This window comes from Gopherus evgoodei, chromosome 3, assembly GCF_007399415.2.
Source record: "Gopherus evgoodei ecotype Sinaloan lineage chromosome 3, rGopEvg1_v1.p, whole genome shotgun sequence".
Lineage (NCBI taxonomy): Eukaryota > Metazoa > Chordata > Testudines > Testudinidae > Gopherus > Gopherus evgoodei.
Window position 1 is genome coordinate 5,120,805 of NC_044324.1, and position 14,456 is coordinate 5,135,260.

Sequence of the window (14,456 nt, forward strand, 5' to 3'; positions counted from 1 at the left end):
GACAGGGTGGGGGTGGGGAGCTGCTGCTGTTCAGCCCCCAGGGTAGCTGGGAGGGAGCATGGTCTGGGGGCCGGCGGGGGGGCAGGCAGAAGCCATGTGGGGCTGGAAGCGACCCGGCTAGTCCAGCCCCTGCCTCAGCACCCAGTAACCCCGGAGCAGGCCTGGCGGGGGGCGGGGGGGGTTGTCCGGACTTTTCACAAAGCTCCAGTGAAGGAGACGCTGACGCCTCTTGGGGTGGAGGGAGAGGCCCCCCACCTCCGGGTGCAGGCTGCACCACAGCACCCTACAGCTCCAAGCCAAGGTGCTGCAGCTCCCTGGGGTGCCGGGGGCTGCCTGATCTCTGAGGCTGTGTTCGTATGGCCAAGGGAGAATTTTTCATAAAAGTTTCTGCGAGGCCTGTGTGTGCCTCAGTCTCCCCTACGTGGCGCATGGTTAACTGGGTGGGGGGCGTGGGAAGGTGGTTTGCTCTTTGCAGAGACCCAGGGCTCTGTGTGACTGTGGCATGGCTGGTTGGGCCGGACAATGACGCAGCTGGTTGGCACCTAGGAACTCGCTGGGCGGGAAGCCAGCAGGTCTGACCCACTGCAGAACAACAGGCTGGGTGATCATGTGGGCCTGGGCCGGAGGAGGGCTCGGGGGGGGGGGGGAGCACTGGAAACAGGACACACTCGGGACTGGCGCTGAAGTGGGGGTGCGAGCGAGCTCTGGGCTCTGAAGTGACCCCGAGGGACCAGGCTGTAACTTTCTGCTCCATGACACCTCAGGGTGTCCTCAGAGCGCTGGCTGGGTCACTCAAGTCTCCCCCAGGTGCCCCGTCCAGGGGAATCGCTGCAGGGGGCAGGCGGCTCCAAGACGAGGAGGCCGGGGGGCTCCCCCCAACAAGCCAGTGTGACCCTAAGGGGGCTGACGCTCTGCAGGGCCCCCGCCCCCCTGAGCTGGGAGCGCACACCAGGCCTGTGGATCCATCCCAGCTGGGTTCGGGGCTGTCTGCCCACGCTAGGGCTCGCCCGGTGCTTGGGCTGCTGACAGTCCCTCAGTACACGGGACGTCCCCTCTTTTCTCAGCTCTGTATAACAAGCTTGCAACTTGCTGAGGGCTGCAAGAAGCAGCAAGACCCCCCCCCCGGACCATGGGGCGTCCTGCTTGGTGGTGCTAATAGTTGTGATACTAACATCAGGCAGAGGGGTAGGGCGGGGCGCTAAGGAACCCTGCCCCCGAACATGGCTGTAGTTTTCACGCCCCCTTCAGGCTGTGTCACACGCTGGTGCACACACACACATTCAGCAGCCTGGTGCACCCAGGTCCCACGGGGGTGCCACCCATTTGGGGAGCAGGCGGCTGGCCTGGGTGTGGTGCTCTGGGGCAGAGTTAAGGTGATATTCCAGCAACAGGGCAAGGGGGTTGACACTCGGCTCCTCGGTGCTAACCCGTCTGGCTCAGGGTCTCGGCCTCTGAGATGGGGCCAGATTCCTCTGCAGGAAGCCATATGGGGCCATGCGGGAAGGGAGAGACAATGGGGGGGGGCTGCTGCTGCCCCCTTGTGGCAGCACCAAGTAAGGGCAGATTAGCACCACTAAACCGATGCCACATTCACCCAGGAGTCGCTAGAACCCCTGCTCTCCCCCCCACTTCCTGCTCCCCGTGACAAAGTGGGAATGTTTTTAATGTTTCCTCTGAATACTGTGTGGGTGCCTCAGTTTCCCCTATGCAGTTCGTAGGTCTCTAGGCAGTGGGATAAGGGGGTGGGATTGTTGCAGAGCCCTAGGGGGCCAGGGCGATTGTGTCTGCACAGAGAATGGCCGACACCCTGTCTCCTGATGGCCTGGGCCCCTCCCCTGCAAGGTGCCAACTGAAGCTGTTGGAGAACGAAGGGATCAGGTGCCTCCTGGCCGGGACAGAGACAAAGGCCAGAGGAGGGGCTGGAGGGGGTTTCAGTTCAGAGCTGGCTGGGGAAATGAAGGGGGCCCAGATGGGGCTCTGGCCTCCTCCCCCCAAGACGGACCTGACTGAGGGGTCCTGTTGTCTGTACCTGCAAGACCTGCCCTGGACCGTGTTCCTGTCGTCTAATAAACCTTCTGTGTTACTGGCTGGCTGAGAGTCACGTCTGGCTGCGGAGTTGGGGGGCAGGGCCCCCTGGCTGCCCCAGGACCCCGCCCAGGCGGACTCACTGTGGGAAGCGCACGGAGGGGCAGGGGAGGCACGACCGGGTCTGACGGGGGCAGGGGGGGCTGTCCCTTGCCCTGTGTCAGCACGACCGGGCTCTGGTCTGACAGGGAGGGGGACCGGGCTCTGGTCTGACGGGGGCAGGGGGGGCTGTCCCTTGCCCTGGGTCGGCACGACCGGGCTCTGGTCTGACGGGGAGGGGGACCGGGCTCTGGTCTGACGGGGGCAGGGGGGGCTGTCCCTTGCCCTGGGTCGGCACGACCGGGCTCTGGTCTGACGGGGAGGGGGACCGGGCTCTGGTCTGACGGGGGCAGGGGGGGCTGTCCCTTGCCCTGGGTCGGCACGACCGGGCTCTGGTCTGACGGGGGCAGAGGGGGCTGTCCCTTGCCCTGGGTCGGCACGACCGGGCTCTGGTCTGACGGGGAGGGGGACCGGGCTCTGGTCTGACGGGGGCAGGGGGGGCTGTCCCTTGCCCTGGGTCAGCACGACCGGGCTCTGGTCTGACAGGGAGGGGGACCGGGCTCTGGTCTGACGGGGGCAGGGGGGGCTGTCCCTTGCCCTGGGTCGGCACGACCGGGGTCTGGTCTGACGGGGGCAGGGGGGGCTGTCCCTTGCCCTGGGTCGGCACAACTGGGCTCTGGTCTGACAGGGAGGGGCTGTCCCTAGCCCTGGGTCGGCACGACCGGGCTCTGGTCTGACGGGGGCAGGAGGGGCTGTCCCTTGCCCTGGGTCGGCACGACCGGGCTCTGGTCTGACGGGGAGGGGCTGTCCCTTGCCCTGGGTCGGCACGACCGGGCTCTGGTCTGACGGGGAGGGGCTGTTCCTTGCCCTGGGTCGGCACGACCGGGCTCTGGTCTGACGGGGAGGGGGACCGGGCTCTGGTCTGACGGGGGCAGGGGGGGCTGTCCCTAGCCCTGGGTCGGCACGACCGGGCTCTGATGTGATGGGACAGGGGCTGTAGCAGCTGGGACAACGCGGCCCCAATCCCAGGTGGGACACTTGGCGCTGCCGTAACCGTTCTCCTGACGGCTGGCGCACTAACCCCCCCGCCCCCCAAGCAGCAGGAGCCGGGCCTCAGTTTTTACAAAGTTTATTTATAACAATCTCTGTGTAGCTGTAAAGTAACCCAGCAGAAGGTATGAAAAGGGGCCGCCCGCCAAAGGCCGGAGGGGCCCCGCCCCCACTACAAACGCCAGCTCACTGGAGTCGGTTTAAAACTGCCTGTGTGAGAACGAGCGGAGCAGAGCCGGGCCCGGGGCAGCCCATGGCGGGGGGGTGCCCGGTGCCCCCCCTTCGGCCGCAGGAGCATGTGCAAGGCAAGGACCCCCCGCACTCCCAGGCAGCGCCCTAGCTCCAGCCGTGGGGCCAGGGGGTGCAGGCCCCCAGCACCCCCGGCCCCGAAGGAGCCCCCCCCAGGTATCAATGCTGGGGGGGGATCCCAGCTAGAGTGCTCTGGGGCAGGTGATTGGTGGGATGGTAGCGGGACGAGGGAAGGAAGGTGATTGGTGGGATGGTAGCGGGACGAGGGAAGGAAGGTGATTGGTGGGATGGTAGCGGGACGAGGGAAGGAAGGTGATTGGTGGGATGGTAGCGGGATGAGGGAAGGAAGGTGACTGGTTGGTTGGGAGCCTGGGCGGGAAGGAAGGTGATTGGTCAGCTTGGAGCAAGCGAACGGATTGGTGGGACAGGATTGCAAAGGTGAAAGGGGATGGGAGGGGCGGGGCTGAGGGCAAGGGGGAGGAGCTATTATCCCGCCATCTGGCTCCTCCCCCTGCAGCTGCTGGCAGGTGGAGGGGGGCTGCGTGTCGGGGGAGGGATCGAGTCACCGGGGCGTCGGCCCCAGACTGATTTGTTCGTAGCTCGAGGGGGTGGGGGGGCTGGACATGGTGCCCTGGGGGGGGGGGGCGAAACCCACCAGATCCCAACCGTGGCAGGTTTCTACTGCAGGGTTAATGCTGCCATGCACCCCCCCCGCCAAGGGGGGGATCCCCCAACAGCCTTGGAGCCAGCTCCCCAGTGCTATGGAGCCAAGCCGGGTACGCCCCCCGCCTTTAACCCCTGGCTGTGCCCGCTCCGACCCCCCCCGGCGTCGGCCCCTGGCTGTGCCTGTTCTGACCCCCCCCCGGCGTCGGCCCCTGGCTGTGCCCGCTCCAAACCCCCCCCGGCGTCGGCCCCTGGCTGTGCCCGCTCCGAGATGCCGGCTCGTCCCCGGGGGGAGCCTGGCCTGGGATAGACAACTCATAATACTGCTCACATATAAAAGTATTAATCCTTCATTTGTACATTTATACAGTGTCTGTCGCCCTCCCGCCCCCCAGCTTGTCTCTTTATCGGCTTCTTTTCCAAACCGACGGCACCGCAGCCTCCTCCCCCATCTCTGCCCCCTGTGCTAGGGGGTTGCCCGACCCCCCCTCGTCCCTGCCCCCTATGCCAGCGGGTCAGCCAGGTCGTCGTCTGCGCCCCGCGACAGCAGCTCCCGCTTCTCGTCCGTGCTGGCCAGCGAGTTCCGGCTGTTGTGGGCTCCCATGTAGAGGGTGGCGTAGACGGGGTTGGTAAAGTTGGTGGGCTGGGGGGGAGAGCAAGGGGTGAGGAGAGGGGGGAACAGAAGGTCCCCGGGGGGGGAGTCTCCCACTGTCCCCCCCTTTTTCCTCTGCAGCCTCTGTCCCGTCCCCCAACCCTACCCCAGTCGAGAGCCTCCCCCTCCGCAGCCCCTGCTGCCCTGGGCTAATGGCGCCCCCGCTGTAGGGTTCCCGTGGAGTCGGCTCCATCACCCTCACCTTGTCCGGGTCCAGGGCGAAGTCGGCGTCCAGCAGCTCCCCCACGTCGTCCTCCGGCTCCCCCTCGTACATCTTGTAGGTGGGGTTCCCGATCTCCACGTTCATGGCGCCGTTCGTCATCCGCTGGTGCTGGAAGCCTTTGGCGCTGGGGAGCACAGGGCGAGCACAGGGTCAGCGCTGGGCATGGGGGGCAGAGGCAGGGGGCGTGTGTGGCAAATGGCATGGGGAGCCCCATGCTGCAGGGAGGGGGCCATCGATATTACAGGGGCAGATCCCCACAGCCAGGTGACCCTCTGACTAGAATCTCAGCCCCCCGACCCAGGGCCAGGTCCCTTCAACCTGCTCCCCGTCCCGGTAAGCCCTGCCCCCCGGCCCGGTGCCAGGCCCCCCCCGACTCACCCTTTAACCCGCCGCTTATACCACAAGACAGCCAGGCCCAGCAGCAGGATGAGCAGCAGCAACACGATGGGGATGACAATGGAGGCCATTCCTGGGGTGGCAGGGACAGGCAGCACGTCAGAGCACAGCTGGGGGGCCCCGACCCTCCCCAGGTCCAGCTCATGGGGCAGGGGTGGGCTCCCCGCTGTCTGGGGCGATCTGGGCCTGGTGCCGAGGTGCCTGGGGGGGGGGGGGGTGCTCAGCCCCTTGCCAGCTGAAAGGGACTCTGAGATTTCGGGGAGGGGGGGGCAGTCGGATGAGCTGGCTCTGTGGGTGCAGACACCCGCCTTCCCACCCTGGGGGCGCTCAGGGGGCAGGGAAATGTCCCCCCCCGTATACTTACGGCCGCTCTGCTGCTCGCTGACGACGAACTCCTCACACCGCAGCCCTGTCACATCCGTCGCGCACCTGGCGGGGTGGAAGGCCAAGCGCAGGGTTAGAGGGGAGCGGGGTGCAGGAATGGGGGGCACACGGAGCAGGAACAAGGGGGGGGCAGGGGCACATGGAGCAGGGAGGGAGTGGGCAGGGGAGTACAGAGAGCGTCTGGACTGGGGGGCTCGCAGAGCGGATGTCCCTGCCACTCGTGCCTCCTCCGCTGGGGGGGGAGGGAGACACCCCCCGTTGCTGGGGGGCTCTGCTGAGACTCAGAGCAGGGGGCACATCCCGCAAGCTCGCACTCTGGTGGCTCCTGGCAGGACTGGGGGCTGAGCTGGGCCCTGCACGGGGGCTTTGCCATGGAAGTGCCCGGCCGGCAGAGCCACCCTACAGCCCCGTCACCCCCTTGCCGTGGGACTGGGCGGTGCTTACTGGCATTCGGGCATCTGCGTCCTGCCATTCATGGTGCAGGTGCCCCCGTTCAGGCAGTAGTTGTCACAGGTCAGGCAGCTTGGTGCCATCTTGCCACCTGGGCAGCTGTAGGGCAGAGATGGGGCAGGGTCAGCGCATGCACCCCGATCTCTCCTTGCGCCCCCCCCCACTGCCCCCTAGCTGTAGGGCAGAGACGGGGTGGGGTCAGCGCATGCATCCCGATCCCTTCTCATGCCTCCCCACTGCTCCCTCCAGTTTTAGGGCAGAGATGGGGTAGGGTCAGCGCATGCACCCCGATCCCTCCTTGCGCCCCCCCACTGCCCCCCAGCTGTAGGGCAGAGACAGGGTAGGGTCAGCGCATGCAGCCCGATCCCTCTTCATGCCCCCCAGCTGTAGGGCAGACACGGGGCAGGGTAGGCACATGCACCCCGATCCCTCCTCATGCCCACCCACATCCCCCCCCCCAGCTGTAGGGCAGAGACAGGGTGGCACCCTTCTCCCATGAGCGGCAGCGTCTGGGCCCGAGGGCCAAGCTGCCTAGGAGCCGCGCTGGCCGGACCAGCCCCACAGACACCTACGTGCAGGTGACCTCGCCCGTCTGCCTGTTGATGTTGCACTTGCCCTCCTGGCAGCGGGAGCACTTGCTGACCTGGCAGCGGGAACCCTCGTACTGCGGCAGGCAGCGGCACTGCTTGGTGCCGTCGGCCGCCAGCTGGCACACGCCCTCGTTCTCACAGTAGTCGAAGCACTGGCCTGCGGGAGAGAGGGTGGGCAGTGGGAGGGAGGAGTGGCGGGAACAGCAGGGCTCATGCCAGCATCCCCTCTCTGACCACTAGATCCCACTCCCCTCCCAGCTGGGGAGAGAATCCAGGAGTCCTGGCTCCCACCCCCACCCCAACCAACCACTAGACCCCACTCCCCTCCCAGCTGGGCAGAGAACCCAGGAGTCCTGGCTCCCACCCCCACCCCCGACCAACCACTAGACCCCACTCTCCACCCAGCCGGGGAGAGGACCCAGGCGTCCGGCTCGCCCCACTCACGGTACTGGCAGCGGTCGCCGAGGAAGCCGGCCGGGCAGCGGCAGTTGGGCTGGTTGCCCTGGTTGACGCTGCAGCTGCCATTGTTCAGGCAGTATTCGGCGCACACCTGCTGGTTGCACCGGGGCCCGGTGAAGCCCGTGGGGCAGCGGCATGTTGCCATCCCTGGGAAGGGGGCCAAGGAATCAGCGGGGTGGGGCCGTGGGATTCGTTCGTTAGGACAGACACTGGAGCCTCAGGGCTTCGGACCCTCTGCCCAGCTCTGGGCACAGAGGGCAGCCAGATCTGCCCCTACCCCTCCTCCCACGCTAGTGTCGGGGGCTCAGGGGCACAGCCCAGCCAGCCCCATATCCCTGAACACCCGCAGCTCCCAGCCACACCAACCAGCCCCTCCAGCCCTGAGCTCAGCCCTGTAGGATCCCCCAGCCCCACGGGCCCATCTCCTGGCCCTGGCTGGCAGTGCCCCTCACCTGATGGGGAGGCGGCGCAGGTGCCCCCGTTCTGGCAGTACTCCCAGCACTGGTCCAGCTGGCACTTCTCGCCGTTGTAGCGCGGCTGGCAGCGGCACTTGGGCTGCTTGCGGGCGTTCAGGAAGCAGCTGCCCCCGTTCAGGCAGACCAGGTCGCAGGTGTCGCTGGTTGGGACTGGAGAGCGCAGGAGAGGCGTGAGCGGGGCGGGCACGGAGGACAGGGTGCCAGCGGAGGGGCTGCTACCGGGCCCGGTGGGCACACAGCTCTGGGTGGAGCAATGCCCTGGACTGGGCCGGGGGGAATCTTAATCCTTACAGTGTCAGTGGGAATGTGCTGACCCTGGGAGATGCGCTGTCCACCCAGTGGCGCCCCCCCTTGGGCAGCAAGCCCTGCGGCTATGCTAAGGGGGCGTGGCCTTGCTGCAGCTTCTCCCCCTCCCCGGGCGGCACCACGTACCGACGGGTGAGACGGTGGGTGAGGGGATCACCACGCACGTGCCGTTGTCCAGCCGCTTCCCGTTGGGGCAGGTGCAGACGGGGCCGCTGGGGCTCAGCAGGCAGAGCCACTCGCATTTCTTCCTGTCGCAGGGGTTGGTCACTGGGAGAGAGAGGGGAGAGGTGTGTGTGTGAAGGGAGCGCAGGGTGGGGGGTACATGGCCGGGTGCCCCTGCCCCACAGCACCCCCCGTCGGGCCCAGTGCATGGAGCTCCACCCTTCGGAGGCTCTTCCCAGGCTGCCCCTAGGCACAGGGTGGGGGCTGCCCGGCATCCTGCTGTCACTCCTGGCTTTGCCCGCTCCGGCTGGCTGCCTGGCCCCTTCGCTCTAGGGCAAGGCCGTGACTCCCTGCGTCAGAGGGGCCTATCGAGTTCTGAGTCCTGTTTCCCCTCCCTCGTCGGTGCCAAACAACAAGCCCATCTACCCTGGTATCCGGCCTCCTTCCCTGCTGCCCCGGATCAGACCAACAGGCCCATCTGACCGGGTGTCCCCCAGCCCTGGCCGCCCCAGCTCTGACTGGAGGGGGCTGTTCAGTGGTTGTGACCCCACTTTCCTTTGCGGACAGGGGAGGCCAATGCTGTAATCCAGGGCGTGCTCCAGACAGGACAGAGGAGGCCGAGCAGCCCTGGGGGGGCCCCGGCACTCACCGTCCGGCTGCTTGTACTGGTGGTAGAGCACCACGTCGGTGGCGTGGTTCAGCCCAGACGTCAGGTTGGTGACGGGCCCGTGCCCGAACTTGTGGATCTTGAAGATGCGGTTGTTAATGTAGGTGACGCCGTAGATGTAATCCTCAAAGATGTCGATGCTGAAGGGGTGGCTCAGTCCTGGGGCGACAGGACGGGAGAGGCGCGGAGTCAGAGGCCGGCCCTGCAGCTCAGGGCGCAGCTGTAACCGGATACCTGCTGTGTGTCTGGCCAAGGGCCCCTCTACCCTGGTATCAGGCCTCCCTCTGCAGCTGCTCACTGGTGACCCCTTGTGGGCAGTGAGGGATGAGCTCCGGTCCCTCTGTCATGGTGTGCTCTGGAGACCGGATGCCAGATCCCCGCGCCCTGGCTCAGCCAGGCCGCTGGTCCCCAGCCAGGACGGGGCGCTGGGAGGGGGTGGGTGGTGGCTGCCCATTCTAGGGAGGCCTCCCCTGTCCCAGCCCAGCCCGGGTCTCTGCAGCGGCCTCTCACCTTTCTTGTTATCGATGGCCACGACGGGGTCGGTGCCGTCGAGACGGATGCTGCCGATGACGGAGAGCTTGGCGTCGGCCCAGTACAGCCGCTCGTTGTGATAGTCGACAGCCAGGCCTGTGGGGAGACACGTGTTGAGCTCCCGTCGGCCGCAGTTCTAGCAGCCGAGTCGTGGGCTGCAGCACGGCCGGCCAGACACCCCCAGACGGGCAGGACGGCAGCAGGGCCCAGCTCCCAGAGTCCCCAGTTGCGGGTCCCCCAGGAAGAGGGCAGATCAGGCAGACATGGGGTGTTACTACAGACTCTCCAGATCCCCAAGTGCTTCGTATGGGCATTGGTTACAGACAAGGGAAACCGAGTCACAAAGCAACCTACCCAGGTCACAGGGTGGCAGAGCTGGGAAGAGAACTCAGCAGTCCTGGCTCAGTGCCTTCACTCCAGAGCACGCTATCTGCCTGAACCCTGGCTGGGTGGAGGGGGATCCCCTGCCCCGCCTGCTGTGCCCAGCCCTGCTCACCTGTCGGCCACTGGATGTTGTCCTGCACCAGTGTCTCCCTCATGGTCCCGTCCATCGCGGCCGTCTCGATCTTGGGGTGGTTGCCCCAGTCGGACCAGTACATGGTCCTGTGAAGGGAGGAAAGGTCGTGGCGGAGGGGATCTCTGGGGAAGGGGTGGAGCAGCATGGCCCCGGGCACACAGGCTGCTGGCAGGGGGCTCTGAGCCCAGCCCCTGACACTGCAGTGCCCGTGCCCGCAGCCCCACTGACCTCAGTGGCCTGTTTGTGCTGCAGAGACGAGGGATGGAGTCGGCAGTGCGCTGGGAGCCCTGCCTGGGGCACGACGGGCCCTCGAAGGGTTAATCCGCACCACCCCCGAGGGGGGGACCTTGGTGCTTCCCCATGGCAGTTACCCCATCACCCCACAGTGCCAGGGCACTGGGCACTCACGCCCAGCAGGGATCTTCCCACCCACAGCCCCAGGTGGATACCCAGACACCCACTGGGGTGAGCTGAGACTGCCCTGGGTAAGATGGGAAGCACGTGCTATGGGGAAGGGTGGTGGCAGATGTGGGGGCCTGGATATGAGGCTGGTGTGTGGGCGCAAACGAAGGGAAGGGGTGAGACAGGGGAGCTGGATACGGGGTGGGGGTGACAGATGGGGGCAGGGGGAGTGTCTCTTACCCTCGGCGTGGGTCGATCACTACAGCATGAGACAGGGTGGGGTGTGGATGCTGGATATGGGCGGGGGGGCAGGGCCATGGGTGCCAGATATAGGCGGACAGGGCTTGGGGCACGGGGGCTGGATATGGGGGAGGGGGGAGGGCAGGGTGGGACAGGAGTCTGAGCGGGGTGGGGAGTCTCGTACCCTCGGAGTGGGTCGACCACAATGGCGTGGGGCTCGTCGATCATGCCCGAGATCAGCGTCTTGCGGTTGTCGCCCTTCATCTGCGCCACCTCGATGACGTCGCGCCCAGAGTCCGTCCAGTAGACGTTCCCGGCCACCCAGTCCACGGCGATGCCCCGCGGCATCTTGAGCCCCGAGATCTGGAAGGCAGAGAGAGGCGGGGCCTTAGCGCCTTGGCCCGGCTCGCTCCGGCCCCCCGGAGCCCCGAGCGCCCGCTCACGTTGAGGTGGGTGACGCCCCCGTCCAGCTGCCGGCGGTTGCGGTTGGAGGCGGTGGAGGCGGCGGACGACGGCAGCTCGCGGTAGGAAATCTTGCCCGTGTGCCAGTTGGTCCAGTAGATCTTGCTGCCCTTGACGTAGATGTCCATGGCGTCGATGCGCACGTTCTCGTCGCCCTGGAAGGCCGGCTCGTAGGCCGAGTTGGGGTTGAAGGGGTACATGCTGCGGATCTTGTTGTCGTCGGCAATGTACAGGATCTGCTGCTCCGAGCCTGCGGGGGAAGAGCTGTTGGCTGAGGGACCGGGGGGGACGTGCCCGCAGGCTCGGCCAGCGGGACTGCGCTGCGGCTCTGGTTCGTTCCTGCGGTCAGGGACGGGCGGAGGGGCCAGGGTGGAGCCCAGCGGCCTCCCGCCATGGGGTGCATCCCACGTGGATCCTGCCCTGGGCCAGGCAGGACAGATGCTGGGAGCGCAGGGACGGGAAGGGATTGAGACGGTTGGAGAGAGGGGAGCTGGGGTGCCAGGGAGACGTCAGCTCAGCTGGACATGCATCCAAACCGCCCACGCCCCACGCGCCCCCCATACCTTCCGCCTTGCACGTGTGATGGGTCTTCATGAAGTTGCGGGCGCAGCTGCAGACGTGGGACCCCTTGGTGTTGTTGCAGAGCTGGGAGCAGGTCCCGAACGTCGAGCACTCGTTGATGTCTGGGCGGGGATCAGAGGCAGACAGGCTGTGAGGGGCCGGGGCGGGGGGCCTGCCCCAGGGCAGTCCTACCTGAGAGCAGAAGGTGCCGAACGGGGGCGGGCGACACAGCCCCTCACTGTAGCCACGGGCTGGCACACAACAGCTCAGGGCTCCAGGGGAAGGTGGGCTGAGGCCAAAGGTCCAGGGGTGTCTGCGTTCACCGCCCATTCCAGGCAGCGGAGCTCTCTCCTGGTGCTGGCACCAGGGATCATGCCCCCCAGCTGCTCAGCACGGCAATTCCCCAAAGCAGGGAGGCAGCAGCAGCTACTTGGGGGTGACAGGCCATCTGGGGAGACGGGCTGGGCCAGGGATGGGCCATCTGCAGAGAGCTCCGGGCACAGGGGTAACAGATTAGAGGGTGCTGAGATGCCACGTGCTGCCCAAACTGCCAGTGCCGTCCACCAGGCCAAGGTCAGGGTACCAGCCAGCTGCCCCCACCTGGGCAGTGTTCACGGGACATGGTTCCAAGGTCTAGTGGGCGTAGCACTTGACTGGGACTCAGGACACCTGAGTCCTACTCCTGGCACCCGCCATCTGAAAACCAGGCCCCTCTTCCCCAGAGTTCCTGGGAATTCTGGGAAATCTTGGCCTTGTCTCCTTCAGAAGAACGTCCCCGGAAAGGCAGTGGCTGTGGTGGCCACAGACGGGTGTGGCCCTGGGAGTGTGCTACCCACCAGGCAACCCCTCCATTTCTTGAACCCGCCCTGTGTCCGTGGGCAGCACGGTTCCTCCTTGAGTCCAGCTGAGCCCCGGTCCCTGGCAGGCAGAGGCCAGGCCGGGCTCCGTCCTGGCCTCCCCTCCCCGGCAGATCCCTGAGCCCAGTGGCCTGGTACCTTGGCAGGTGTTTTTGTCAGGTGCTTTCTGGAAACCACTGCGGCAGGTGCAGTACATGACCGTCTGGAACTGGACGCACTTGGCCTCGTCCCCACACATGGTCGCGTTGGTGTGACAGTCGTACATCTTGGGATCTGCAAGGGGGACGAAGGGCCCAGCGGCTCGTCAGGGCGTGGCCATGGGACCAAAGACAGTGCCAACTGCCGTGCTGCCGCGGAGCCAGCACCCGCCTCCCCCCAAGATGGCATCTGTGGGCAAACATGGGACCTCAATAGGAGAACAGATTTCAGGCGACCTGGGAACACTGGCCCAGCCCTGACAGAGGAAAACTTCAGAGGGAGAGAGCGGCTGGGATAATCAGCTTCCCTCCCACCAGCCTTGCCAGTGCCCATCACTCCCATCCCGCAGCTCCTGTTAGCCCAGTTCTGAGCTTCCCCTAGCCCTGCCGGTGCCCCTCAAGCCTGACCCACAGCTCCCTGCTAGCCCAGCCCTGCCAGTGCCCCTCAATCCCAACCCGCAGCCCCGTTAGCCCAGCCCTGGGCAATCCCCAACAGGCGTGCCAGTGCCCCTCAAGCCTGACCCGCAGCCCCTGCTACCCCAGCCCTGCCCTCTGTGACAGTCTGTACTATTACGATCACCACTTTTACAATACTATGAGACATTGCGTACAAAGAATGCCTTGTGAGCAGGACCAGCGCTAGGGGTTTGAGCACCCTAGGCGCACGGCAATCTCGCCGCCCCGCGCGCTGGTCCCACGGCTCCGGTGGAGCTGCCGCAGTGGCGCCTGCGGAGGGTCCGATGCTCCGCGGCTCCGGTGGAGCTGCCGCAGTGGTGCCTGCGGACCAGCGGACCCTCCGCAGGCACCACTGCGGCAGCTCCACTGGAGCCGCCTGCCGCCCCTTCCGGCAAAACGGCGCCCACCAATTATTCTGGCGCCCTAGGCGATTGCCTAGGCTGCCTAAATGGTAGCGCCGGCCCTGCTTGTGAGGGATCATTTGAAAACTCATAATCTGCTGAACATTATTATCCTGGTCCAATATGTGCATCAACACTGTATGTGAAATTATAAGATTCTACTGTGTATCGTTGTTATAACCTGTTCCAAGGTTCAGACGAGCAGCTGCAAACTAGGTTTTCAGAGACAAAGACACACAGGCACCCCAGACAGGTGTTAAAGAGCGATCGCCCGCTTAAGTAACCTTTCTTCAGCAGCAGGAAGGTGTAAACAAGAAATCTACATTTCCTCACAGAGAAGATTCAACCCTCACGTCTGCTGCCCCCCAGCTGGGGGTAACCCGCACAGAGGGAGGGGGATATAAAAATGAGAGACGATGATCTTCAACTCGCCGCTCCTCTCCTCTCTCTGCTCAGGACATCAACGATCACCGGCAGGACTCTGACCTGGGAGAGGGGTTCCTGGCTGCCAGGAAATCCAGCCTGTGAACTGTTACAACGTGTGGTGAGAGAGACTCGCTTTACGCCCCACTCACCGCCCCGGGAACACTGCTCCTCGTCCGAGCCGTCCCCGCAGTCGTCAAAGAAGTTGCAGCGCAGGAGGGAGCTGATGCATTTCTTGTTCTTGCAGAGGAATTCGTTCTTCTCATGGCTGCAGGTCTTGGGCCTGGCGGTGGGCGACTCTGTGGGGGCCGGCAGGGGAGTGGGCTTGAGACCAGAGCATGGGAGCATCCCTGGGGGCTAAAGCATCACCGACCCCTGCCCCACAGACAGACACATGTTCCCTGCCCCAGGAAGGATACAACGGGGAATGGGGTGGGGCTAGTGATTACAGCAGAGGGCTGGGAGCCAGGACTCCTGGGTTCTGTTCCTGGCTCTGGGAGCAGACAGGGACCTAGTGGTTAGAGCGGAGGACCGAGAGCCAGGACTCCTGGGTTCTGT

The 14,456-nt window shown here is 65.6% G+C and overlaps 1 protein-coding gene across 1 annotated transcript in view; it reads right to left on the reverse strand.

The window, feature by feature from the left end:
- Positions 1–3,237: 3,237 nt before the first annotated feature.
- Positions 3,238–14,456, reverse strand: part of LRP1 (LDL receptor related protein 1) — a 180,201-nt gene continuing 168,982 nt past the window's right edge. The window contains exons 73-89 of the mRNA XM_030554642.1: positions 14,051–14,197; positions 12,560–12,694; positions 11,567–11,686; positions 10,985–11,253; positions 10,726–10,904; positions 9,879–9,985; positions 9,362–9,478; positions 8,834–9,010; positions 8,149–8,289; positions 7,693–7,866; positions 7,226–7,387; positions 6,764–6,938; positions 6,186–6,290; positions 5,722–5,786; positions 5,340–5,430; positions 4,941–5,085; positions 3,238–4,729 (exon numbers count right to left, since the gene is read on the reverse strand). Of these exons, the coding sequence (XP_030410502.1) occupies positions 4,589–4,729; positions 4,941–5,085; positions 5,340–5,430; positions 5,722–5,786; positions 6,186–6,290; positions 6,764–6,938; positions 7,226–7,387; positions 7,693–7,866; positions 8,149–8,289; positions 8,834–9,010; positions 9,362–9,478; positions 9,879–9,985; positions 10,726–10,904; positions 10,985–11,253; positions 11,567–11,686; positions 12,560–12,694; positions 14,051–14,197 (2,450 nt within the window). The 3' untranslated portion in view covers positions 3,238–4,588. The remainder of the gene's footprint in view (positions 4,730–4,940; positions 5,086–5,339; positions 5,431–5,721; positions 5,787–6,185; positions 6,291–6,763; positions 6,939–7,225; positions 7,388–7,692; positions 7,867–8,148; positions 8,290–8,833; positions 9,011–9,361; positions 9,479–9,878; positions 9,986–10,725; positions 10,905–10,984; positions 11,254–11,566; positions 11,687–12,559; positions 12,695–14,050; positions 14,198–14,456) is intronic.